At 42.9% G+C, this 26,508-nt stretch overlaps 1 protein-coding gene across 2 annotated transcripts; it reads left to right on the top strand.

Moving 5' to 3' along the window:
* The first annotated feature begins 889 nt into the window (after window positions 1-889).
* STON1 (stonin 1) lies at window positions 890-25,078 on the top strand. 2 transcript variants are annotated; one of them, XM_064415151.1, is made up of 4 exons: window positions 890-1,049; window positions 11,637-13,615; window positions 20,225-20,427; window positions 20,811-25,078. In XM_064415151.1, exons 2-4 carry the CDS (start codon window positions 11,686-11,688, stop codon window positions 20,883-20,885), a joined length of 2,208 nt encoding a protein of 735 aa, XP_064271221.1. In that variant the 5' UTR covers window positions 890-1,049; window positions 11,637-11,685; the 3' UTR covers window positions 20,886-25,078. The 2 variants fall into 2 exon arrangements, 1 of the variants encoding a protein (XP_064271221.1); XR_010359487.1 differs by lacking the exon at window positions 890-1,049 and having other exon boundaries at window positions 20,811-23,182; window positions 24,329-25,078.
* The last annotated feature ends 1,430 nt before the right edge of the window (window positions 25,079-26,508 follow it).

Genomic DNA, 26,508 nt, shown 5'->3' on the forward strand with positions numbered 1-26,508 from the left:
ATTTAACAATTCACTGGCTTGAAAGTTAATGTAATACTAAATTAATGGTGAAAAAATTCTGTGCTAGGTTTGGCACTGGATTTTTAAAGAAATTAAGAAAGCAAGTGCAGAACTTTTTAAACCATGAATGGCCAATGTTCATCCTAGTGCAATCTGTGTAGTTTTAAGCTTATAGAAGAATTTATTTGTAGGGAAAATTGTACTGAACACTTCTACTGCAAATGCAGACAGAGCCTGAGTAGTACTTGCCCTGCATAAAACAAAGAGGTAGGATTGCTTCATTTTCACAGAAAACAAGAAAACTTCACGGGGGGATAAATGGGACAGAAGAAACTAGTTAAAAGAAACCTTTAAGAAGGAGGTCCTTCCTTATTAAAATGCAAGGGAAATTTCAACCACTGGAAAGCACTGGAGCTGAAATGGATGTATGATGCTTCACAAAGAATTTTGGATGGATGACACAAGAAACTGGAGCTCGCTGCTCTAAGTGAGCTGTCCCTACTGCTTGAAAGCCTTTCAGATGGGTAATTTGGGTGTCTGCAGTCCCTGGCAGACATGCTCTGGAGGGTTTTGTGGGTGGTTTCCCCCTCTTCATCCTCCTCACTCTATCCGCGTGCTCTGGCCCTTCGGGATCAGTCTTTGTGCACCCCTGCAGGAATGGCTGAGAAGGACCTTCAGGGCAACACAACCGCCCAGCCCTGTTGGTTATTCAGACATTTCCCGAGCCTCGGAGGCTCTCCTGCCCCCGGAGGAGCTTTGCTGGCCGGGGGATGCCCTGCCTTTCCCGGGGGATGCTCCGGCGGGATGCGCCGGGCGGGGCCTGTCCTGGCCGCCGCCCCCGGCCCGGCGCGGCCGCTGCTGCGCTCCCGGCGGGGCGGGACCGGAGCGGGCAAAGAGCGGGACAGGAGCGGCTCTGCCCCGGGGCAGCCGGGCCAGAGCAGCGGGGCACGGGGGGACTCCGTCCGAAGTGGAATTTTCCCGGTGGCTGAAGCGCAGCCACGAAGTTCTGCCTTGGAACGGGCCGGCGGATGGGGCTCTTTTGTTTTGGTGTAAGAACATGATGCATTTAGCTAAAATATTTCGCTCTTTTTTCTTTCTAAATTTCTTTTTTCCCCCATTTTCTCCTCTCCTCTCCTCTCCTCTCCTCTCCTCTCCTCTCCTCTCCTCTCCTCTCCTCTCCTCTCCTCTCCTCTCCTCTCCTCTCCTCTCCTCTCCTCTCCTCTCCTCTCCTCTCCTCTCCTCTCCTCTCCTCTCCTCTCCTCTCCTCCTCTTCCTTTCCTCTCCTTTTCGAGTAGAAGCGGTGAAATGGGGATGGTTTTGCTCCGGGGCTTTGAATCACGGCGGAAATCGGGAGGGTTTGGGTGCCGGGCATCCTAAGGGATCGCATTCCCATGGCTTCTGCCTTGTTAGGGAGGAGACTGGGGCAAGCGAGGAGTGTTTTTCTTTAATACTCGAAGTGAATTGAATTCCTGGAGCCTTTCTCATGTTTTCTTAGTGGTTCGGCTGATGATGTTAAAGTATGCACGTAGGGTCACGGTGTTTGAAAACGTGGCTGCAGAAATCTCTCCCATAAATCCAGCCGGGCTTTGGGAAAACCCCCGGAGCGGATGCAGAGGATGTGCTGCACAGGGCTGGGATGTCTGAATTGCACTGGCCTTACATCCCCCTAGTGCAGACCCCGGGGATGGAGTGTCAAGGATAGTGTTAATGAGAAAAAAAAAAAAAAAAGTAGAAAATATCCCCTTTCTGGCTTTAGGTAAGTGCTCACCGAAGGGAAGGGGGGCTTTGCAGTAAGGGTTGGTTTTTTTTGGTTTTGTTTTTTTTTTTTTTTTTTTTTTTTTTTTAAGGTGTAGTTGTTCTGATATTTGTGGGAAACAAATGTGCTGAGAAAACTGCTGACTAAGCTGTTCTCCGGACCCAAGTAAAAGTTACACAATTCTTTGCTTCCCCAGTGTTTTTTTCTGTGAGGTGGAGAAACCCTGAGTGATTTCTCTGCAAACAGGACTTAGCTTTTTTTTTGGGAGAGTGGTAATGACTGACTGGGGAGGAGGGAACAGAAGTTTTGGAGCCTGAGGCTTTTAAACATGAACTGTTCATTTCGGTGTTAACTCGCTTTGCCCTGTCTGGGGACTGAGGCTCTTCTGTAGCTGTGAAAGAAGAAAAAGCAGTAGCTGAAGAGAACACTTTATGTTGTCTGATTTGTGCAATGGGAGAAAATGCTGTGAGGAAAGATTATCTGCCTCTTTGCCTCTGTGTGTGAGTGGAGGAGAACTGAGCACTGTGCTCTGTAACCAGCTGTGGCTGAGCTTAAAGCAATTTGTGCTGTGGGACTGTGGCCAGAGATTGTATTTACCTGATGCAGAAGTTGTAAATTACACCTCTGGGAAAGCCTGCCCCAAGGCAGGTATCAAGTGCTTGCTTCATGCTCGGCTTTGATTGTTTTCCTTCTCCCTCATGAATGTGCAGTAAGTTTTATTTTCCATCACTTCAAAAGTTATTGGGGTTTGTAAACTTCATGGCCCAGCTTGTTGATGCTCTCTGACTAGCAAGTTCATGTGGGTTTATAAGTTATCTGTGTGTGGACCTTAAGTCCAGCCTGAAAACAGATGCACTATCCTGGGCAGTGTTTTACTTTGTGTTTGGGTAAACAAGATCCCTCTAGTCCACCACTTCTTTTCTGCTGGTTTTGATTGGTATAAATATAAGCTGACGTCTTCTGCTTCAGAAAAGCAGGCTGCCCACGTGTCTGTCTTAAAAGGCTTTTGGAGAGGAACCCAAATGAGGCTTTTTTTGGTGTCTGTGTTATGAATTACACTTTCTACACGACTGTCACCACTTGCTATTAACAGTACTTGTATCCAAATAAACAACGATTTAATCTCCTTAGTGCTAGTATTCCTGTAAGGACTTAAAGCAGGGAGAAGGGGATCCCACAGATCAGATGAGAGCTATTTTGTCAGAAAATGTTCCTGACAGCTGTCAGACAGTACCTTTCATGTTCAGAAGACCCCTACAAATCTTATGTCGTGGGTTATACCCCAGGAAGGTATTGCCACGTGTTTGTTGGGCACTAAAGCATGAGGCAGTTTTAAGGGCAGATATAAAAACTGACTCAGAACTAAAACTAAAGTAAAAAAAAAAAAAGGGACTATTATGCTGTTCAGTGATTTTCCTAAATACAGTACTTCTGTCAGCTTCCCTACCTTTTACTACTCACTCTGAGATTAGTGGCAAGAATTTTGAAGTATTCTTCTGTGCTGTGTGTTCTTTGTGGCATTTCATCCCTCCCATCCCTTGGACACTGCAAACACTAGCAGAGGACCAGACTTAAACTTCTTTTTGTCCTCAGCCAGCTTAATGTTTTGATATGTGATCTGTGTGCCAAAGTACTCTGGCTTTTTTTTTTTTTTAAATCCAGAGAGCTGCTTAATCCTGAAAAAATAAAAAAAGGTTGTTGCTGTTACAGAAGTGGGACAGCCACCCATAACTACATTTCTGCTGCTTCTTAGTCCATTGTAAGTCTCTTCTGCCCAGGGGGAGAAGAGAGGGAGAGGTTTGGGATGTTAAAGTACTTGCCAGAGCCCTGTGCAGAGCTGCTGTGACCAGAGCACTTCTGTGGGGTGTGCGTGCTTTCCTAATAATAACATGTTTCCTAAACACAGTTAAAAAAATTGCTTCACTAGATGCAGTAACATTCCATTAACTTAGTGACCTGCAAAAGTACTGCAAATAAAAATAGATTTATTTTCCTGTCTCTTCTACGCCAGAGCATTTTTTTTAAATTATTAGTAAAAGAACCCAACAAACCTTCTGTACAGTAAAATGACAGCTGGTGTCAATAAACAGTTTACATGAATCCCTGCTCTCCCTTGGCTCTCCAAAATGTGCCTGTGGAGTGTAAGCTGTGCCATCACTGTGGTGATGCTGGAGAGGAGTGTGATTCTGAGGATGAAGCAGGACTATCCCAGGGAGCTGAATGTGAGTGGGCCCTGTGGGAGGTGTGTTGTACACATGACAGGAACACAGTGAAGTGAATTAACTATCATTTACTTACCTTGTCTATGCAGATAATGGGAAGAAGTTAAGTGCAACAGCCCAGATCAAAAGTCAACCTCCAGCTAAAAAACTTTTTAAGGGTCACAGGTTTGCAGTGAGCACTTTCTAACATTAAAAAAACAAAGGAGTTTTCACAATACACTGCTATGTGTAACTGCTTTGCTTTGAGAAGATGCAATCATGTCTTGCATCACATCTTGCAGTCACCTCTTGCACACAAGTGATGTGTCTTAGAAGGCACTGTGATATCCAGAAAGGAAGAGAATAAAAACTCTGAGTAGTTAATATTGATTTCATCAGTTTTTTTGTTATTTCTTCTATGAAAAACAAGCTTTTTCTGTTAAAGACGTTCACTAAAAGACAGAGAACCATTTAGTGGTTCTCAGGATTTAATCCAGTTCTAATTTGAGCTAGTAAAACTGTTCCTACTGTCTTTGATAGCAGACTGTGTCTTCCTGAGGGTTTTCCTGGCCATCCCATTTGCCAGCAAACGGGGCATGACCAGGGGTCCACCCTGTCCTGCCTTCTGTGTTCCCAGCCTGGAGCCCAAAGAGGCACGGGCCACTAGACCTGTCTTAGTGACACCTGGGACAGTCTGTCACCTCCTAAGGTGGGGAGTCTGCCCAGAAAACAGGAGAATGCTGGGATGGAACTCTGCTGGGTGTCACCTGCAGGAGCTGACTGAAGTTAGAACTGATGTCCTCCAGAAAGATGCTCAGACTCGTGTTGAGTACTGCTGTTTGCTATTTTTACAGATATGCCAGAGGCAAATGTGGGTTTTATCACTTTGGTTATGTTAAAAGGAAAAACAAACAGGTTCTAAGTGTACCTGTGGCTCTTTATGTACCAGAATTATGCAGCTTGTGGTGTGATGTAAGATGTTATTTCATCTCCCTGAAACAAAATAGTTACATGTAGCTGTGGCTTGGGAAAACTGGTTTTTTTTATGATAGAAAGTGCTTGTTGCAAGCCTGTGAGCCTTGGATGTTTCGTAGCTGGAGGCAGATTTTTGCCTGACTTCTTTCTCCACGCTGTTATATTCCCTGGCTGACGTGTTCTGTGAGGTGTCTGGACATGGGCTGAGCCACATCAGGTAGTGCAGGACCTGCTGAAAGAACCCTTGCAGTTCCCCTCAGGTGAGAGAGGTGGCCTGTGGGGTAAGAGGAGCTCTGCTGCTCTTTGCAGCTCCAGGTCTGCATTCCAGTATCTTTCCCAATGGCACTTACATTGGGTCTCTATTTTAGATTCCTTTTAAAAAAATACTTTAGAATTATTATTTTTAGTTTATTCTATTTAGTTTATGTTATCTCATTCTGAAAGTTGTGTTCCTGATAACAAGGATGATAACACAAACTGCAAGGATGATAACACAAACTGCAAAAAACTCCTTGGGAGGAATGGGGGGTGCAGATCCCAGGTGGCTGATTTGTAAAAATCTCTCGATCTCTTTAGGAAATACCTTTGTCTCCATAAAGTCATACAGACGCTTCCAGTGAAAAGTCTCTAGGCTTTTCTGCCTTGATTCCTGTTCCCCACTAAGAAAACAGGGAAGGACAAAGCTGATGTGACTCACCCGTGGTGATGTGACTGCTGGAGCAGGGTGAGGGAGGGTGTGGGAATCACGGCTCCTGTATGGGAAGGGTGGTTGAAGCTGATGGTGTTACACACAAGACCAGTCATGCATGAGGTTTTGTTGTCTTTTCGAGGCAGCTTTGGAATGACTTCACTTCTGAGTGTTAGGCAAGGGCTCCCAGAATGGATCTGCACATGAAAAGGAGTTTTTTTTTACAGTGCCTAACAGCTGAGGTTTGAGCGATTATCTGCGGCAAAGGTGGGAATTGTTGTGAGTAGCTATGCTAAATTTTCATATCCAGTGGAAGATCCTCACCATCCAATCTCCTCCTCTTGTCAGCAAGGAGAGCTGCTTTGGGGAGCATCCACTTCAGGCACAGCTGAGCAGGCTTGAATGGTTACCAGAGATGTGACTGGCTGCTTTCCTTTCATTCTCCATTTGGGAGCATCCCATAGATTTTCCCTCTGGTGTGAATCTCATATCAGCTCACAGCCTTTTAAAGCATGAAGAGGCAGAGCAGTTGGAATTTCCACATGCAGTGCCTGTGGGATCCCTCCCTGGCTGCATCCCGGATGCTCTCCCGGTGTGCAGGGACCGGCAGTGCTGTCACCATCGTGCCTGACCTCGTGGTGGGGAGTCCCCTGCACCCCAAACCCTGTGACATTATCTTCACTGAGAGCCTCTGCCCGACCCTTTTCTCTCTCAAAGAGAGTGTTGTCTCTGCTTGGGAATTGGGATGGGTTGTGTTGATACCCTTAAAAATGTCGATTTTTCCCAGCTTGTGCCTTCAGGCAGGAACAAGCAACAGCGAGAGGTGTTTGCAAGAGCTGGGTCTGCCTTTGCTCTGGGGACGTGCACACTGTCAAAAGCTGAAAGCTTTAATTCCTCCAGCTCTCGGGGCCAAGAGTAAGGAATTCCAAATTAAACAGATTAGCTGCAAGCTCTGAACTTCTCCCAGCTGTGCCTATGCCCCAGAGAGTGAGCAATGTAAATAAAAGGTCACATTGCACTTTGAAGTTGGTGTATTTTTGACTATTACACCAGTTCCTTATTTTCTAAAATGAGTAATGCAGTGGGAGGCTTAATCCATATCCCAAATATAAGAAAATGCCAAGAAATTCCTATTTCCCATTAGTTGTGGCTTTTGTTTATGTTTATTTCAGACATATAGACTCGATACATTTTTTATGTGTGTCTAGGATAGAAAAAGCAGAGCTAAATAGAAGTGCAGCCACATGTAGTACCAAAGTAAAAATTGAGGCAAATCATCATAAATCAAGCAGTACTTTATGTAGAAGTTGTGCTTCAAGTTTTTTTTTTTTTTTTTCAGAGTTAAGTAATAACCAAAACAGTGACACAAAGAATATGGCTGTAAAACACAGAGATAAATCTGCCATGTTTTACTTGGATATCACAAGGGCTTAGAAACATTTAGGGCGTTTTATATACCATATGTGCTTTATTGCTTAAACTGCAGAGAATTTGTACTTCCCTGCGAGACTATTGCACTCTGTGGCAAAATGCTTGAAGGATTGTCTGGGTGTTTGTAGAAAGAACAGCAGCAACTCATGGTGTGGTTGTGGGACAGCTTCACCACAGTGTGCAAAGGATGCAGAGCTTTGCATTAAATTTCTATACAGCCTGTATGCAACAGACAACCTTGCTCCTGGAAATAAAATGGACTTGTAGTAGTGTATGGGGTCCAGAGTTTTTCTGGAAAGGTGGAAATAAAAATGGCCAGGCACTGTCCACAAACAGAGCAGCTCATGTGAAGAGCCCAGCTTATTTAGAAGGGATTATTAAACTCTTTTGTCACACTGTATGTAGATGAATCTGGGGGTTTTTTTTGAGCTTGGAGCAAGTAATGAGGCTGGTGTTTACCCAGCTGAGCAAGTGGCACACATAGGGTACGTGCTTGGGTGTTACAAAGGGAATTTGTTTACAGGATGTGCAGCTTAACAGTTCTGGAGCTGCAATGGCCTCTGGAGCTAGGGAGGCAATAAGGAATGTATTTATAAAATTATGCTTTTCTGTGTGTCTGGAATGTGAGTACTGTCTATTAAACACTGCCTTTACTTGCTTTATGCTTTGCAGGAGGGAGGTGTTTCCTTGACATTCCTCTTTAGCTGACCCCATGCTCCTCCAATATTTTAAAAGAGGACCTTCATGTTTGAACATAAGGGGAGGTGCTTGAGGGTTTTAATTGGTGCCAAATTTCAGGGAAGAGCCCTGAGAGGGAGATGTGCAGGGGGTCCAGTGGTGCACTGTGCAGGTTCAGTGCTGCTGCTGTGAGGGGGTGACAGGAGGCCGTGCTGTCACAGCGTGGTGGGGACATTGCTGGTGGCACGTCAGCAGCCTCAGCTCGCTGAGCACCCAGGTGCCTCTGGATTAAAAGTGCCAGAGCCAATACCCTGGGATGCACCTTGGAGTGAGCAGGGAGTTATTATTAGTGCTCAGTGTAGGAAGAGGTAACAATATCCCCCAGCAAGGCATGGAAGTTGAGCTGTGTTTTCGCTGCAGATTTGATCTGGGATTTCTGAAGCAACAAAGGACCCAGTGATAGCTACAGCCTGTGAAATCTCTCAATAATAGGATAGGGTTTCTCTTCTTTCCATCCTCAAGGTATTAAAATGAAGAAGTTAAGCTGCAATGACTGCTCATTAAATGCTGAGGGAGTGTGTTAATCTGATAAATGGGAAGATTGTTTTCAGGCAGAAGAGGATGAATTGAAATGAATTGCAACTTTTGGGTTACTGGAATTAATGCACCTAGGATCAACTGTTATTTCAGCCAGCTTCTTTTATTACTGGCAGTTTCAAGATTCTAAAAATGGTATTTCCTGCCTCCTATCTGAAAAAAATACCACATGTGCTTGTAATTTAAATGTCACAGGCCACATAACATGTGTGATCAATGGTATCTTGTATCATTTCCTTTAATCCAAAGCATTTGGGTTACATTTATGTGGGTCCCATGGGGGACCTTTGCTTTTTGGAGGCAAAATACGTCTATCTTGAAGCCTGAATTTTATTTTGATTTCAAGGAAAAATGTCCCAGTTCATAGGAAGGAATTTGGAGCATGGTTTAGGACAAAATAGAAATTGAAAGCATTACTTTATTGCTTTGTGCAGATGTAAAAGAATCAGAGAACAAGTGATGTGAAGCAGCAGAAGATTGATTTTTTTTTTTTTTTAATACCAGATGAGTGGTGCTATCCTTAACACACAAGAGTTGCATTTCCTTTTATTAGCATGACATTATCCAATCAGCTTGTAAATTTGGGCTTTTTTCCTCCATTCCTAGTAGTCATTTTTGGGGATCAGTGAACAACAGTAGGGGAACCACTATTTATTTCAACACTTGTTGCATGTGTGTTTTTTATTATCATCAGCATCTTTTTTTCATTTAAAAAAACTCCCACATAACTGCAACAGCAACAAGATGTGAAAGCTGCAGCCTCTGACAGGTACACTGAGGGCATTGTGACTGCAGAGGAAAGTGGTTTTTTCCACTTTTTTCCATCTGGGAAAGTGGTTTTCTTCATTGACACTTACTGACTGAAGTTTCGTGTTTGGCAGGTGGAGTTCAAACATCTTTTTGTTTTGTAATGGGAAAAAAACCCCCTGCCAAATAATCTGAAATGTCACATTTTGAAATGGGAGTAGTAACAGACCCTGGGAGAAACCCCCCCGAACATCTGGGAGTAATAAAAGACATTGAAAAATTCCATTTCTAACAAGAAAGGGAAACAGTCTGCAAATGTGTTCTTTATTGTGAACACCCGATTTTATGATTTCTTTTCTATTGGTGCACCTCAGTGTTGTGTGATTTGCCCCTTCAGTGTGGCTGTGGTCACACTGGAGGGTTGTGGCAGCATCCCCAGAGCCTCTCTGCAGAGAAAGGCTTCTCTCCCATCCACATTGTGTTTTTTTCCTCTCTCTGGCCATCCCTTATCTTTTGTAAATGCCAGAGGAGTTTTTAATGGCAGCCTTTGAGGCTGTTTCCTTATGTTCTCTTGTCTACCAGACTGCCCCAGTGTCCCAGCTGTTCCAGGAAAAAGCCACACCCCGAGTCAGCATCACATTAGCTGCTCTTAACAAATGAGGCTTTGAGAAAAGGGCTGAAAACTTTGAAACTTCAGCTCTAGAAATAATTAATGCTGAAAGAGCCATGGTAGCAACCAGAGAGAGAGGAGGAGAAGGGTGTGATATGGGAGGAAAAAATGATGACCAAGTCAGAGACCAAATAGCTGTGATTTTTCTTTCCATTGCTGCGCTTTATGATGAAGTGATTGTGTGGGTGAAGGATACACTGGTAGTTGTGTGTGTCTGAGCTATGATAGTAATTTGTACTTGTTTGCTCCTTTTCTCTCTCTCTTTCTGTAAGTGGTGATTAGAGTGCTTATAAAATAACTAGCATAGTGCAAATATTTTTCTGAACAAAAAGGTCGAGAGTTCAAAAACTAATGAAGGACCAGAGTCCCCCTCTGTTGAGAGCTCCCTGTTGGTCAGCCTCAGAGTAAGCAGATTTATTGCACTTTCTTACTGGCCACAAACTGCCCCAGAAATAATGGAATAATGATAAAAATAAAGACTTGTAGCACAAGTTTCACTTGGCTGAACTGTAGCATGTCTGGAAGTGAACTATTCTCTATGTGTTACAGATAAAGAATGGCTTTTATGGTTATGTGATTCTGTAGTGCTGTGCAATTAAACAGCCCGACTGTGGCTCTCTGTGCATGAAGGGCAATAGCTCTAAGTGATCATTAGCTGACCCTAATTAACAGAGTAATGTGCATGCAGGTGGTTTTTGTCTGTGTGAGCTCCGCCTTCTTTGTGCTTTCAGGCAAGCGTGGATGTGTTCTGACAGAACAAGAGTAACTTTCTATTAAATGAGAGATGTTTATATGTGCCCCCCTGGTGTTTCATTGTACTCCATTCCTCCTCAGGCACTGGCAATTTTTTGCTTGCTCCCTCATCAGGCAGGAGCAGTGGGGGAGGAAAAGCTTTGGGGGCAACATGCCCTGCATAAGGATGCAATGAGCATTTAAATTTCAGCGCATAATTTAGAACCACGAAGGCAAAGATTAATGATTTACTGGTTGCAGTCCTGCTCAGAGGACACCCAGCTGAGCCCTTTACCAAAGACACTTTGTTTGATGAAGTGTAGTTTATTAATTGGTTTAAAGACCTGTCCTTTTTCCAGGCCACCAGCCAATTCAGTGCTTGGCAGATGTGAGTGTTGTTACTTGGCCTTGACTTGTGTTTCATCAGTGTTTTGTCTGTGGTGGAGGCTTGCAGTCTACTCCTCAGCAGGAATGCACTGCTCATCCTTAGGGCTAATTTCTTGTTTAAAAGTTTAATCCCATTCCAATGCTTCCTTATAACATGTCCAGTCTCTGAGAGTGTAAGCCTGGGTTTTCCTGGAAGGAACTGATGTAAAGGGATTCCTGCCCAAGTCTGGCAGGCATCCAGGTTTTTGCCCTGATGACAGCAGCATGTGTACCTTTGCCATCAGCACTGAGTTGCTACAGCTTTTCATCAAAAAAATAATCCCTTCTCTCCCTCCTGACTCTATTTTTGGAAACAGCTACACCATTCTTAGTAAAATGCTGGGGAGGAGGGGAAACCTTACCCGGAGCAGATGCCTGGTATGGAAAAATCTCTGTCCATATTTGAAATGATGCATAAGCTGTATAGTATTATGTTGTATATAATGAAGCTGAAATTATTATTCAGGCAGTCCTGTACTGCTGTGGGGCATTCTGCTCTCTCTGATTGAGAGGCTCTTTACATCAGATGCTCTGAACAGCTCGTAGAGCTTAGAACTCCCTTCAATCCCCAGCCTGGGAGAGCAGTGGGGATTCATGAGCAGTTTATCAGTTTGTACACAGCTTTCTCAGATTATACATGTAGAAACAAAATACACTGGATTTGTCAACTGCTTGCAGATTTGAGCTTTGTGTGATTTGAGTTTGATTTGCATCATGTTTGTTGTTTCTTCATAGATGGCTTGCGGGTGATGCGTTGTGCAAGTGCCTCAAGTTTTCCTACAAGATGTGTTCCCCAAATCCAGCAAACTGGGTCACCTTTGAAGATGAGCCTCCCTTCCAGTCACCTCAGAAACTGGTTGACAATCAGAGTAGCACCAAACCAAATGGCCTTAAGCTCAACCTGTGCAGTGTTCATGAGTCTTCAAGCAGGTCGTCCTCTACAGGCAGCACTCCGCTCTCATCTCCTGTAGTTGATTTCTACCTAAGTCCTGGACCCCCCAGCAACTCTCCACTTACTACACCTACCAGAGACTACCCAGGAAACCCCTGCTTTCCAAAGTCTGGGATTCATGTGCTTTACCCCATCCCTGAATGGCCATCAAATGTTAACCCTTCTCCATCACCCGGGATTTGCTCATCCCTAGCCTCGCAGAAACCGAGCAGCCTTCCTTTGAGCCCCTCACCTAATGACCATCCAGGTAAGACTTTGGTCTCCAAATCAGCAGATGAAGGAAGTCCTAACCCACCAGAAAGCTGCGAGGAGCTGGCTCCAGGACACTTCCCATACTTCCACAGTGACTGTGCTTTCTCCAGTCCTTTTTGGAAGGAAGGGTGCTCCCTCAGCATGTCACCAGCTAATGCTAGCATGCACAGGAAGGACAAAGTGCTTGACAGGAGTGGGTGTCATCCTAGAGACAAAGAAACATGTCATGATCAGAAAAGCCTTAACCAGGGCTCCTTCAGTTACATCTGTGAGAGGCTTGAACACCTACAAGCTGACAGCTGTGAGGCTGTGGAAAACCCACCCATCTCCAGCACCCACGCGTGGCACAAGCTCTCCCCCACCATCCCACGCAGCCTTTTCAGGAGCCAGAAATCAGATGGGTGGCCATTCATGCTGAGGATTCCTGAGAAGAAGAACATGATGTCATCTCGGCAGTGGGGCCCCATTTACCTGAGCGTCCTGGCTGGAGGGGTGTTGCAGATGTTTTACGAAAAGGGCCTGGAGAAACCTTTCAAGGAATTCCAGCTGCAGCCGCAGTGCAAGCTGTCCGAACCCAAACTGGAGAGCTACAATGTCTCAGGAAAAATCCACACTGTGAAGATCGAGTGCGTGTCTTACACGGAGAAGAGGAGGTACCACCCCAAGGTAGAGGTGATCCATGAGCCAGAGGTGGAGCAGATGTTGAAGCTGGGCACCACCGATTACAACGACTTCACTGATTTCCTTGTGACGGTCGAGGAGGAGCTCATGAAACTTCCTGCTGTTTCCAGACAAAAGAGGAATTATGAAGAGCAAGAAATGACTCTGGAAATAGTGGATAACTTTTGGGGGAAAGTCACTAAGGCAGAAGGAAAACTCGTAGAAAGTGCAGTCATCACACACATTTACTGCCTGTGTTTTGTGAACGGCGGTGCCGAGTGTTTTCTAACCCTGAACGACCTGGAGCTCCAGAAGAGGGACGAGCGTTACTTTGAGAAGGAGCAGGAGAAGAAGTGGATCGATATTCTTGACTGCCATTTCCATAACTGTGTCAAAGCACAGGAATTTGAGCAGTCACGGATTATTAAGTTTACACCCCCGGACGCCTGCAGGCTGGAACTGATGCGCTTCAGGACACGCTACAATGGGCAAGACCTTCCCTTTTCTGTGAAGGCTGCAGTGGTGGTTCAGGGGGCATACATTGAACTTCAGGCTTTCATAAACATGTCCTCAACTGCTCAGATCCCGACACGTTTACCCTCTGTGAAATACTGTGAAAATGTTATGATACGCTTTCCTGTTCCCACACAGTGGATCAAAGCACTTTGGACCATGAACCTCCAAAGGCAGAAGTCCCTAAAAGCAAAAATGAATAGGAGAGCATGCCTTGGGGCTCTGCATGAGGTTGAATCTGATCCCGTAATCCAAGTCTCAGTTGGAACAGCAAAATACGAGAGTGCCTACAGGGCCGTGGTGTGGAAGATTGACAGGCTTCCAGATAAAAATTCAAGTAAATAATTTGTGCTATGGGCTTGGGCATGTGTCTTCACTGGGTTTATGCTTGTGCACCTCCATCACCTGTCATGGTTTGGGTTTTTATCTTTGGGATGCTGTTGGTAGAAGCTAGAATAATCTTTTAGAAAAAAGAGAACACAGACTTATCAATTTCTTTAAACCATGTTTTCTTAACTTGTTTGATGTACTGTCAGTCATTTCAAGTGTGTGGTATTGTGGAAGCAGAGCTGATCATTCTGAGTAATCCTCAAGTCTGTAGTAGTAAGGCTGAGGGAAGGGTTTATGCTTCCTGTGTACCAGCTGGGCAATGGGTGGGATGGGAAGCAGAAGCTGGTAAAATGATTTATTAACAAAATATCACGCAGCTAATAGAAAAGGTGGTATTGTCACTGCTGGGTCTTGGCTTTCTAGCATCATTTAAGAAATGGTAGGTATGATACAGAACTAGAAGGTGCTGTGGTTGAATTTGCTGAAGGAAGTGCTGCTGTTTTGCAAAGGCTGGTTTCTATTACCTCTTTCATGGGTTTGTGCATTGAGATTGTACACTCATGGCAATAACTGCACTGACAAAAAATGCCTCCCACTTTTTTCCTATTTCTTTCTGGTGGTTTCTCACTGAAAACTTGTAGCAGTACAAACAGCTACATTTTTAATTGCACACGTGGAAGTAGTTAATTTAATTTAAGGGCAAAAATATGACTTTTTGAAGAATAAAAATATAAATATTTGGGTTTAAAATTCCAATTTTTACTCATATTACCAGTACCTTTCTAAAGACATATAGTGCTTTTCTAAAGGCATAAAAATTCTTGAGGAATACAGTATCCTGTTTCAAGTTCTGTAGAGTGAAGGAATTTGATCCCTTGCTTGATCCTTTGCAGTATGTGTACCTGAGGCTTTGGGGATCTGTGTAAGACAAGGGCACCTGTTAAAGCATTTAATGTAAAATATCTGTAAAATCTGTACTTTTGAAAAAGGGGTAAGTGTATGTTACTAACATATGGATTGTCCTAGTCTTGTATTATCCTGTCTGGGCTGACTGCCTCTTTAAAATGTCCAGAAAAGATTTTACCTTCTTAAGTCCCAGTTTCAGGCATTCTACTACTAAGCCAGGACTAATGGTGGGGGAAGAGCAATGGCAGAGAGAGGGAAGTGAAGGGCATGGGCTGGGGAGACTGAAAAATGGACAGGGAGGGCAGAGGAGTGGTGGAGAGATGTAGGAGAATGAAAAGGCAGAAGAAGATTCCTCAGGTCTTCAAAATCCCTGTCCTGTGCTCAGGTTTCAGAGATTTGCACCGTGTTGGTGTGACCCATATGTTTTCCCAAGGCTTACAGGACTGTTTGGGTAGCTTTTAGTATTCTTTGCTATTTAGTGTAGGTGTGCTTCTGTAAAATCAAGTCAGCATTTTAGGCGATTTTAAAGATTGTAAGTCTTACAAATTTTCAGCAGTTCTTTCACCTGAAGATTTGATGTGTACAATTAACTTCAGATTTAAGTTATTTGAAAGGAAGAACTAGGGTTTTGTTGAGACATTCCACAGCTCTACATTATTTTCTGCCAGTAGCTTAAACTTCTGACATTTGAATAATTCCTCTAGCTGAGATCTGCAGAATCATTTGTCTCTGTGAAATGTTCGTGCATTTGAAAAAAAACATTTTGGTAGTAATACTGCCCAGTCAAATTTTAAACCTCTATATCAAGTGCTCTGTACACAGTTAAGAGTTTAAAAATAGAGTTGTCCCAAGGCATGCCAAAAGTCTGGAGACAGTCAAACTAATAGAAGTATGTAAACTTTCATAATGTGTTTACCGCAGGCGGAAAAATATGCTGAGGATTTTGCTTTCAAAAAGCCTTTGTCCAAGGCTTCTTAAAATTAAAAAAAAAAGAAGGGAAAATGAAAGGTTGCTTACAGTTGGCTCCATTTATAGACATTGAAATATGTTAATATCCACTGGATTCTGCTGAAGTGTTTTCTTGGAAGAGTGCTGGCCAAGTGAAGTCAGTAGGAGCTGCAAGAAATGTCAGACTTTTAAAAGCTGCCTGTGCCTATTCAGATATATAGATACTGTATTTGGAGTCAGAATGTTAGCATTATTTTTAAAAAAAATGAAAGAAAGGCAAAAAGCTTTGAAGGGCTGATCCAGTGAAATTTCTGCAAGCTGAGTTCATGTTTGTGAAACCGGGGCTTAGTGTAAGGAAATGCAGAACATGTTATGATTTTAGCACAGTACTGGGGCCAGACTTTGCAGTGGAGAAGCTGTGTCAGCTGCTTCCCAGGGAGTTCCCAGGGAGCAAGGGAGAGACTAAACTGCAAAGCACTGTGCTTTGATCACTTGCTGTGTACATGTGAGCCCCGTGATTTTTCCTGCTAGGACACCTCAATCCTTGAGCTGTTGTGTAAAGCAGCAGTTCTTCAGCTGATTATTTTTTATTTCATTCTGCATCATGGAGCCACTGAGAAGGCAGGTACTAAACGAGACAGCAAACTGGAGCTTGAGGAAGTTGTGGCTGCTGGCAGCCTTTACAGCATCTGTGCATGGACTCTGCTGTGGGAGGTGATGTGGTTCCCAGGAACCACCAGGTGCTGCTTTTCTCATTCTCTAAACTGCCCAGGTGGAAACTCAAAGCCATGGCTGTGTCAGGTGGGCTCCATCCCTGCCCATCCACCTCCTTCTGGCACTGGCACCACAGTGAGCTGGTGCTTGGTAGTGCTACTGTCTCACTCCTCTATTCCCTATGCACTTCTCCCAGCAGGCTGGAGAAATGTACCCATTTAGACATAAATGCAGGAGCTACTAACTTCTAACAACCCTAATGTATGTAAATCTGTTCTTAGTAATTGTGTATGTTTTCATGTTCAAAGTAAGAGAACTGGACCTATTTTGGCAAAACTAGAATTATTACATAACTAAGACAACCAGTACATTATTTTGGCTTAAATTGCTTTGTTTCATGAGCCTTTCTCAGATCAAGGTTGCTTGAATGCTACTTATACAGGTGAAAAAGGGCCAAACTGTTAATAAGTGCAAAGTTAGATTATTAATTGCATTTGAAATGCTTTCTGAATTCTAAATGAGATATGGAATCTAGTTTCATAGTTTTACTGATCTTTTGTTTGTTTGTTTTGGCTTTTTCATTGGTATTCCTTGGAGACAGAGCAAGAATTTGGAATACTTTTAGGAAACAAGAGCCAGATTTTCAGATTAGGGCAGACTAAAATCGCTCAATTCACAGAAGTCTTAAAAAGTTGCATAGACACCTAAACTGCAGGGTTTCTGTCTCATAAATTAGATGGTAAAAGCTCAGTAATCTCCCCAGATTTTTCTGGTTGTCTCAGGAGTGGTTTGATTTCATCAGTCCAGGTGGTCATATGTCGACAGTGGCTGATGGGCCACATTTTGGATAGCTGGGCTTGAATATGTCATCTTGAATATCTCAGGGCTCTGAATATGTCACCTCAACACACTGTGCCTGCTCCAACCCACCTGCCTTTCTACAGCACCATGTTTTCTCTCCTTCTGGCCAACACCTGGCTTTTTCAGCATTACAGTTTCTTTTGCAAAAGGATCTTCAACACACAGGTTCTCTTTCTCCTTCTAACTCCAGTGTAACACAAGGCCTGGGAAGCAGTGGTTTCATGGAGCAGAGATGAAAAGAACTCCTCAGTTTTAGGTGAAAACTTGGGGGATGTTCAGAGTGTTCCAGAATGCTTTGTCAGTCACTTTGTTGTCTGACAGCCGATGGGAAGAAGTTGCTCTGCGCTCCTAGCACAGCCCAGCAGTGGCAGAACTTCTCCACAAGTGAAGGGGTGAGTACTTCCCTTTGACATTGGTGTTGGTACTAGAGACAGATAGGCTGGGGGAACCCTGTATTTTAGGAATAGGCAAAAAGGTCCAATGGAATCTGCTCCAGAGGACCCAAGGCATTGTCCTTATCCAAATCCCAAACCTGTTGTCTCTGCCTTTGCAGGTTGCCATCTAAGGAAAAGGAAGCACTCCAGAATTCACTGCATCCCAACACCAAGACCACCTCATGGCTGTCAGTCAGCTGGAATATAAACCCAGAGGTTTCTTTGGATGGTCCTGAATCACAACTGTGCTATGTCTAGCAGGGAAACCTTCAGCAGCAGCCCAAGAGGTATGGCTCATTGGTGCTGGACTCAAGTGGACATCTGATATCCAACATTTACCATCCAATATCTGCCTAGGAAAATTCCAAGCAGTGATTTTTTTTTGGATTATTTTTTTCTGAAGACAAAATAATTTGTTAGACAATTCCTACTACTATTTGTTCCTTCGTAGGCATCTCCCCAAAAAACTCAAGAAGATTCTGAATTTGATCTCCAAAAGCCCTTGGATGTATGCTGGTTACCTTCTACCAGAAGTTAACTACAAGCAGCAAACCCTTTTTCCTCAGATCCTTGATTAACCACAGCCCCAGAGGGATTGGCCTTTTCCCTGGCCGAGACATGCCGTGTCATCTTGGTGCTGCAATTCCTGCTGTCCTCCCCAGGATGCTTCACTTGTGGCTGGCACTGTGCAGCCCAACCCAGGAAACAGCACAAAGAGCAGTTCAAGTAAGTTGTTCCCAAGCTGCATCCTGACACCACCATGGGAAAGGGGAGCGGGTCCTGGGAGCCAAAAGGAGCACAGTTCAGATGGGATGACACCTTGCAGTGTGGCTCTGGAACAGGATGTTCCTTGTGGTGTCCTGTTGCTGGGATGGTGGAGGACTCAAGGATGGAGAGGTCCACATCAACACAGGCTCATTCCACCATGTCCAGGCAGTCTGGAAGAGGGACTGAGCAGCAAGAGAGTGTTAGTGCAGCAGAAATGGCCTTGGACACAGCAAGAGGTGACCAGCAGCAGATCATGGACAAGGCTCACATCACAGACGTGCAGAGATCTGCCTGTCCCCGGGTACACGAGTGATGAAACAGCATCTCCTCCTCACACTTGTTCTATGCTCCACTTTCATTCTGAAGACACTGGCAGGTGGCTGTAATCCTTATTTTTGACTTTGTTCCCTCCTCTGTTTCCATAATAAAGTCCCTGATGTTACAGTTTTACTTGTCTCTGTGTTTTGTGTTGCTGTCCTCAGCCATATGCTGCATGCCCCTGGCATGGCACTCCTTGCAAACTGGGAATATTTGTGCTCCAGTGCCTTGCAGGACCCTGTCCTGAGGTGTGCCCAGAGGTCTGTGTAATGTTACAGGGCAAACCTGCAGCACAGACAGGCACCCAGCCCAAGGCTCCTAGGAGCAATGGAGATGCAGCCTTTTTATTTATTTTTGCCTTACAAAATGCCTGTGAGCCTGTGGATGTGGAATATTAGCATGATTTTCCTCAGGGGATGGATAAAGCTCAGTTAATGTTAACTCCATCTTCAGTGTTTCCTTCATTCTGATACGAAATTGATTCCTGTCAAAGGAGGAAGTCAGTGCATAAAGAATGGGACATTTTTTCCTGAACTTCAAGATTCCATTCAGTGTAATGGATGAAAACCAAATATACACTGCCAGGCTTGCCTTTGACAAAATACAGGCAATCCTTTCTTTTCTTATTTTTTAATTTTTTTTCCCTTGCCTGCAGCCAAAGCACAGTTAGTTGTCTGTGCTGATGATTAAAATCCTGGAGAGAAGGAGAAATGCAGAATTGCTACGTTTTGCCCTGAAGAAATTGGAGAGGATTCTTTTCATTATATTAAATTGTATTATCCTGCTTTCACACACACAGTCAGTGTGCTGACTCCAGTTGCTTTGGAAGCAAGCTTTCACCCTGTGTTCCTGTGTGCCAGAAGAAGGGATTGCCCTTATCATTGCCACATGTAAGAAATGCTGAAGCAAGTGATCCTTAGGATCATCCCTAGGATGATTAAAGTAATTCAGAATATGCTGCACAAATCCCTAATGACTGCTTTATAACATCACAGTTATTGTAGCAGTACTTTTTTTTTTGTTTTTTGAAGAAATGGGGTATGTTCTTTTCCAAACTAGACAGGGACTCCAGGTAGCCTTTATCCTGGCGGGTGGAATGTATCTTGTTTGAGCAGCACTCTGAGCTGCACCTTTATCTTCCTGCTGTGGACATAGTGTAATAAATGATGGTACACTAGATAGCTGTAGTACTTGAAATAAGCACTGCAGTAAAATTTCTACAGCACAGAGCTCTGGAAAGGGGGTTATTGGACACAGGGCAGCATCTCTGCCTTGACTACACTGGGACCTTCCAGTTTTCATTTTTCTGTCAGAGTAAGAAATGCATTTTTAAGGGAAACCTGATATTCCATCAAATAGTTTGAATTTAGCAACAAAGCCCTACATTTGTAATATCCTCTCAATGAGAAGATGAAAGGATCTGGTAAATCTTGTGCAAATTAATTTGTAAAATTGCAATGACTGTGACAAGTGTGCTGAAGCAGACAGAAAATGAACAAGGGAACCTTATGCCCAAATAGCAAAATATTATAGACAGAATAACCTTGTATCAAACAACAGCTCTGTGTTTATAAAAGGTAAAGCTGTGCTCTCTTGCTAGGAGATGAACCTAAACAAAGAAAAGATAATTCACTAATGGTGTGGTGGTTTTCTTTTTCTTTCCCAAGGTTTGGATCATCCACACAGCCTGTCTTACAAACTGGAACTGGGATCAGACCAGGAGATACCCTCTGACTGGTACCCGTTTGCTACTGTCCAGTTTGTTGTTCATGACACGTGTGCCTCAGGAACAGAAGTGAAGTCCCTGGGCATAGAGAGCGATCTGCAGCCCCAGAAACACGTGGTTCAGAAAGCTTTTTACAATTGCCAGGTATTCTCAGAGCTATGCTTTCCATGTTTTCTTCCTCTTCTCCCTCCCTGCTGCCCCATATAGTATTTGAAAAGCAATTATGCTTTGTATTCAAAACATATCTTGCACGTACTTTTGATAATGACTTTGAGCAAAAGAATCATTAAATAATAATTCCTTGTCTGATCAAAGATGAGACTGAAAACTTGAACTGTGAATGCAGCTTCTTTTTTTTTTTTTCCTCATTTGAGCTATTTTTGGGAGTACTGGTTTTGAAATCTGTTGGGTCTGGAAATATTTTGATTTTGTGTCAAAGCTTTTTTTCATGCTGTTGCTGCAATTCACACTTTCTGTGTCCAATTATTTGCTAATTCTGCCTGCTGTTTTTTGCTTTCTACCTGCAGGTTGAAATTGAAAAGAAGTGGATTAGGCTTGATGGAGAAGACCCAGATAAGGCTGGCAACTGCCTAATGCAATGAAAGAGGACAGGAGGCACCGTCATAGGATATTATTAGGGATCAATTTACATAGGAAATTCTATTGTTAGGAGAAGCGCAGTGACCCAGATTAGGGTAAACACTGTCATTGAATTTTTTTTAGTGCTTATGGGTTTGAGTCTGCAGTCATTGGACTGGCCTGCATTCAAGTAAACTTCCTGTCATGGGAGCCCTGGTATGAGTAAGGTCTCCTTGTCAGAGCAGCAGGATGTGAGCACTAGACTGACTGATTCTAATGTATTGTTTTCCTTTTGTGTATTTCTGACTGGGGAATGATCTCATACTCCCTACTGAAACCTAATGGCACTACTCAAAAGGTTTATTTCACTTGGACATGTAATATTTAGTAATAAAAACTTCCAGAGTGCTTATGATCTATCAGCACCTGTGTAAGGTCCAGAAGGACCAATTAACATTTTTTAGTGCTGTTTGAAAACTCAAGTCCCTCATGTTTTGGCTCCCCTTGATGTATGTGAGTAGAACAAGTCCAAATAATATTCTCAACAAGAGCCTTAATTAATGAGTTGAAAATTGGGTGATTTCATTGGGAAAAAGGGTTCTCTGCAATAATACTCTTTATTCTTCTGTGGCTGCAACTGTTCCCTCCTCAGCACTTTTTAGGTTCACTCAAAGTAATCTCTTGGGCAGAAAAACCCATATGGCAGATGTGATTGAAGTCTCTGTGCCAGGTTTAGACAGTTCCTTTTCACTACTGCAGCAAGTGAGATAAGGGGTGGATTCTCAGTGAGTGTAAATCAGTCCAGGGCCATTTCATCTGATGAGGCTTGGAGAATTTACACCAGAGGAGGTTTCCTTCCACGAGCTGGATGCTGCTGTTTGCTCTGTGTCTCCTTTAGGATGCAAGTTCTAGATGTTGGTATGGAAACTGCAGGAGCTGTGGCTTTGAGTAACTTTTAAGACATGCATGAAAAGGGAGATGTTTTCATGTTCCTGGCTCTAAAGGCATTTTCCATGGGGAAGTAATGCAGGAATGGACTGTCACAAGAGACATGAAGCTGTGATGCTTCATCAGGCAGCCTGAGCTACTAATCACTAATGTCAATGTGTTAATTGTGTTTTCAACAAACAATTGGCCTTTAGGGAAATGTTCTAATACTTTCCTTCAACCATTATCCCCTTTGCCATTTTCTGCAGGCTGTAATTCCAGGTCTGAAACAGTATGATAAATTTTAAAAAAGCTCATGATACCCCCTTTTTTTTGGCTGCAGTTTTCTTAAAATTAGCCTTACTTCAAACTAAAATTAGTGGAGAACAAAAAATATAGGATTGCACTGTCTCACTTTATATTTTGTACAGCTTGTAACTGTTTATATGAACACTGTGTAAAAATACAGATAAATGGTATTTCCCAAAAGTAGAAATATGTGGGATATACACAGAGAAAATTACCAGTCTGAAGAAATAGAAGACCATAATATGAACCTAGTTCATCACAATAAACTTTTCCCCCCATCCAGAAGCTGAGAATGAAATGGGTAATAGATTCTATAGTAAGTCCTGAGGGCAGGTTTTTTATGGGTATTGCATTGCCAAAGCCCCAAATAGACTATTATGGTATTTGGGCTTCTCTATATATCCCTTTTTATTAGCAGATTATATTGTTATAAATCTAAGCAAGCGTTGGACTACAGTAGTGATCCAAATATGTCTCAGCTGTTGCCTCCTCTGTCTGTGTTTTGACTTGAGAAGCCATTAGCACCTTCAAGTCATGTTTGGTATTTTATTAATATTTAATTTGGTTTATATTCTTCTCAGCTGAACTAAGGGGCCCACCGTTGCCACCAGGGCAAGGTGTTTATACTTGTGACATGGCAAGCTCTGCAGTTTGCTGAAGTCCATGGCTGTACTACAACTACAATATTTATTAACCTCTTTGCTCAGTGAGGTAGAGAAAGCAAAATATGCATTGCAATCACCTGCAGTTACCTTTGCCTGGGGCTGACTTGTTTTGATTGGCATTAAACTGCTAACTCAGTAAACGTGTTAACAGTGGTTGCTCTCCAAAGCCTGTCTTTCCCAGCTGGTCCCTATTTTTCTGTTTTTAAGAAGGAGGAACCTGAATATCTCCATTCCAGCTCTCTTTTAACTTAGGATCTCCATTCACAGCACTCACCTCCTGGGCACAAGGTACCTGGTGGTGTTACAGGTCCTGCAGAAGCTGTGGCTGCTGTTGTGCTCTCAGGTGTCTGCTGTGTCTCAGGATGTGTTTAAGGAGCCTGTGTAGTGTTGACCCTTCAAGATACAAGCTACTGTTTGCAGTGAGTGGCTTAAATAATGAATGACCACCTTACAAGTCACCATTCCTGCTAGAGAGTTGTATTAACTCCAGTTGTATTAAGGTTTTATGGTGCAAATGATCATTCAGACTTACTGAACTCAGTAACATAAAAAGGTCAAGCTACAGCTTTGTCTGTGTTGCAAACCCCTGGATTTTCATTTGAGGCTTGCAAGACTCATTATTAACTTTAATCAGAATTGGATCAGGATAACAGGGAATTAACTCCACAGAAATACTGCTACACTGAAAGAAAGTTTCTCTGTTTAATACATGGCTTTCAGTTTAAACTTGACAATTAGTGAAGCCTAAGATTGAATAATTGCCCTGTTCAGTCTCACACTGATGTTCACATGCCTTGATGTCAGAATATTTAAAAATAGGCTGCAGTTTAATGAAAGAAAATTTGGGTTGTCTGACTTTTTTCCCTGCCATCAAATTCTAACTTCCCATTATATTGCAACATGCCAAACCAGAAATAACCAGGCTTCTCCTTTATTCTGTGTTGTCTTGAGCATAACTTACTGACCAAATATTCTTAACTTTAAGACTCATTGCTAACATTTCCCATGAATGTTAGCTGCAGTTTTCTTAAAATTAGCCTTACTACTGTTAATATCAGCAGCTGATACTGAGTAAACAAATGGGCTCTGAATTCTTTAGAAATTTCAGCTACAAGTAGTCTAATTGTAATTTTGGGAAGGGGAATGGAGATGAGGAGCAGTTGCTATAAGCTGTTGTGATGCATAAGCAGTGTCCAGCTAGCAGAAGGACTGGAGCTTTAAATAACTCAGAGGTACTGGCATCATGTGAGGAGCCAGGTTTCACACGTGTCTGATCTCTGCTTCCCGCAGCGAGCGCCCGCAGTCACTGAAATGCTTCCAACTGCCTGGGTCACTTAAGATGCTGACATTTCACTAACATTTACTTCAGGGCAGTGTTTAGATGTTATCTGTGTTTCCTTCACAAAGGACCAGCAGGGTTTGGGAGATTTTATATTTAAAACAGAAATCAATGAGAACAGCTATTTTTATAGTGTGTTTGCCTTACTTACAAAGTGTCATATTTGCTGAAAACGACAAACTTTATCTTTACATTCATCTTTCTTGTACTAATTGTATTACACCAGGTAAATGGTACTTGATGTAATTTTGGATTCAAACACCCATTGAAGTCAGTGGAAGTCTTTTAACTGATAAAATGGGATCTGCATCAAAGTCTCTAATAATAAAAGAGAGGCAAAAAAGAAGAAGAAGAAAAGAATAGTGATAATCGTCTGTAGATGATTTTTTATGTCAGTAAGTAAAAAACCAGCAATGCCCACTTACGCCAACCAGAAGAGAGAACAAAGTGTAAGAAAAGGGGTGTTACTGGATGCCACAGCTGAAGCTCTGCAGAGATTGGGAACAATGGTTCTGTTGCCCCTGGGTAGAAACTCTCAAGAAATTAGGATGATGATGCACTCCATTGAGCTTGATACCAAGCCACCGTCATCCTTATGCTCCTTGCTTTGTTTTCCTCCAGATTCTGTATTAATTGTCCAAAAGTATTTTACGTCTGAACACATGTTTTCACATGTTACTTTTGGTTGTGTTTATTTTACCTGGCAGACTTCTTTGCTGCGGTGTTGTTGTCCACACTTATATTTTCCATTTATTTGTCTTTTTGTTACTTAACACAGTAACTAACTGCTGCAGTTAGTAGTTCTTAGCAATAATTTTGATAACTCTGAAGCAGTGCTGTTACTCCTAATGGAAACTATAATTTTATTTGGGTCTTTTGTCAGTATAAGTGCAAAGAGATCATGCTGATAATCTTGTAATAACATTTTGTAGATTGCATATTGATTAAAAAAATAAAGTTGTATTTCAAACTAGCAGTTTCTTGTGCCCTTAGTAGAAATGCATCAAGCTAGTTTTGAATTTACTGTAATTAACTGGTTGATCTTGATCATCAGGTATTGTAGCTCGTAAGAAAGAACAGTTCTAGTCTGTGAGTGGGGAATATCACTCAGGTAAAGCTGGTAGCAGAAAGCTCAGCAATGCACTACATTACATTTATCATAGAAGGTTTGGGGTGGAAGGGACCTTGAATATCATCCAGTTCCAATCCCCCTGCCATGCATAGGGACAGTTTTGCCTAGACCAGGTTGTGCAATGTCCCAGCGAGCCATGAACACTTCCAGGTGTGGGGCATTCACAGCTTCTCTGGGCAACCTGTGCCAGTGCCTCACCACCCTCCCAGTAAAGAATTTCTTCCTTACATCTAATCCAAACCTGCCCTCTTTCAATTTAAAGCCATTCTTCCTAGTCCTAGCACTAATTGTTCTTGTCACAGCTTTTTGTAGCCCCCTTTAGGTGCTGTAAGGTCTCCCTGGAACCTTTTTCCTCTCCAGGGGGAACAGCCCCAGCTCTCTCAGTCTGTCCTGACAGGAGAGCTGCTCCAGCCCTCTGAGCATCTCCGTGGCCACACTCTGAACTTGCTCCGGCAGGTCTGTGTCTCTCTTGTGTCGGGGTCCCAGGGCTGGATGCAGCACTCTGGAGGGTTCTCACAGTGATTTATGGCAGACCCTTTTCTGCCTTATTTCCTAGCAGTACTAACCCAAAGAATGCCGTGGTTTTTCCTGTTGAGTGCTCCTTCTGGTCTCTCTGATGTATTTGAATATAATGTAGTGACAACTGTTTAAGACTTTCACAAATTTCAAAGTCTGTTCTGTTACTAAGGAAACAGTGAGACCTCTGTGGGGAAATATGGGAATGAGGCAAGAGGTTTATGAGGCAGCATTCAAAGAATGGGCTTAAAGAATAAAATAACCGTGCCACTTGTCCTATGCTGCGGTGTCTGTAGCAAAGCAATCAGCTATTCTGGGAACCACCAGGAAATAGAGTTAACATCCATTTTCACTTCAGTGGTGTGCTATCCTTCAGTGAGCACCTGCAAATGGAAAGCAGCTATCTAGCAAAAGTATGGTTTTCTTAAAGAGCTTAAACATTGTGCAATGTTTAAAAGTATCAGCGAACAACATGATTCAGGGACATGAAAGAATGAGATGGGAAATTGCTAGAATATAAGTAAAAACATGAAAATATTTATTTTGGTACAGGTTCCTAGTATTTGCAATGCCTTGTATGTGCTATTTTATAGGATTATTCTTTCCTTAGCAAAAACAACCAGTAATTTGTTACAATAACAAGCATAACATGTTGTAAGTGGTGCTCATGCTCCCTGCTGAAGCCTCACTAATAAAAATAAAGAAAAGCATTAGCTCAGCATTCTGCTTTGCCATCCCAAATCCCAGTGTGATTAGGT

This window comes from Passer domesticus, chromosome 3, assembly GCF_036417665.1.
Source record: "Passer domesticus isolate bPasDom1 chromosome 3, bPasDom1.hap1, whole genome shotgun sequence".
Taxonomy (NCBI): domain Eukaryota; kingdom Metazoa; phylum Chordata; class Aves; order Passeriformes; family Passeridae; genus Passer; species Passer domesticus.

Bases quoted from the DNA above. Each gene is read 5' to 3' on its own strand.
- STON1 (XM_064415151.1), top strand. From the start codon at position 11,686: ATGTGTTCCCCAAATCCAGCAAACTGGGTCACCTTTGAAGATGAGCCT. The intron at 13,616-20,224 runs GTAAATAATTTG...TTCTTTCCCAAG, and splicing joins GCTTCCAGATAAAAATTCAA to GTTTGGATCATCCACACAGC. The intron at 20,428-20,810 runs GTATTCTCAGAG...TTCTACCTGCAG, and splicing joins AAGCTTTTTACAATTGCCAG to GTTGAAATTGAAAAGAAGTG.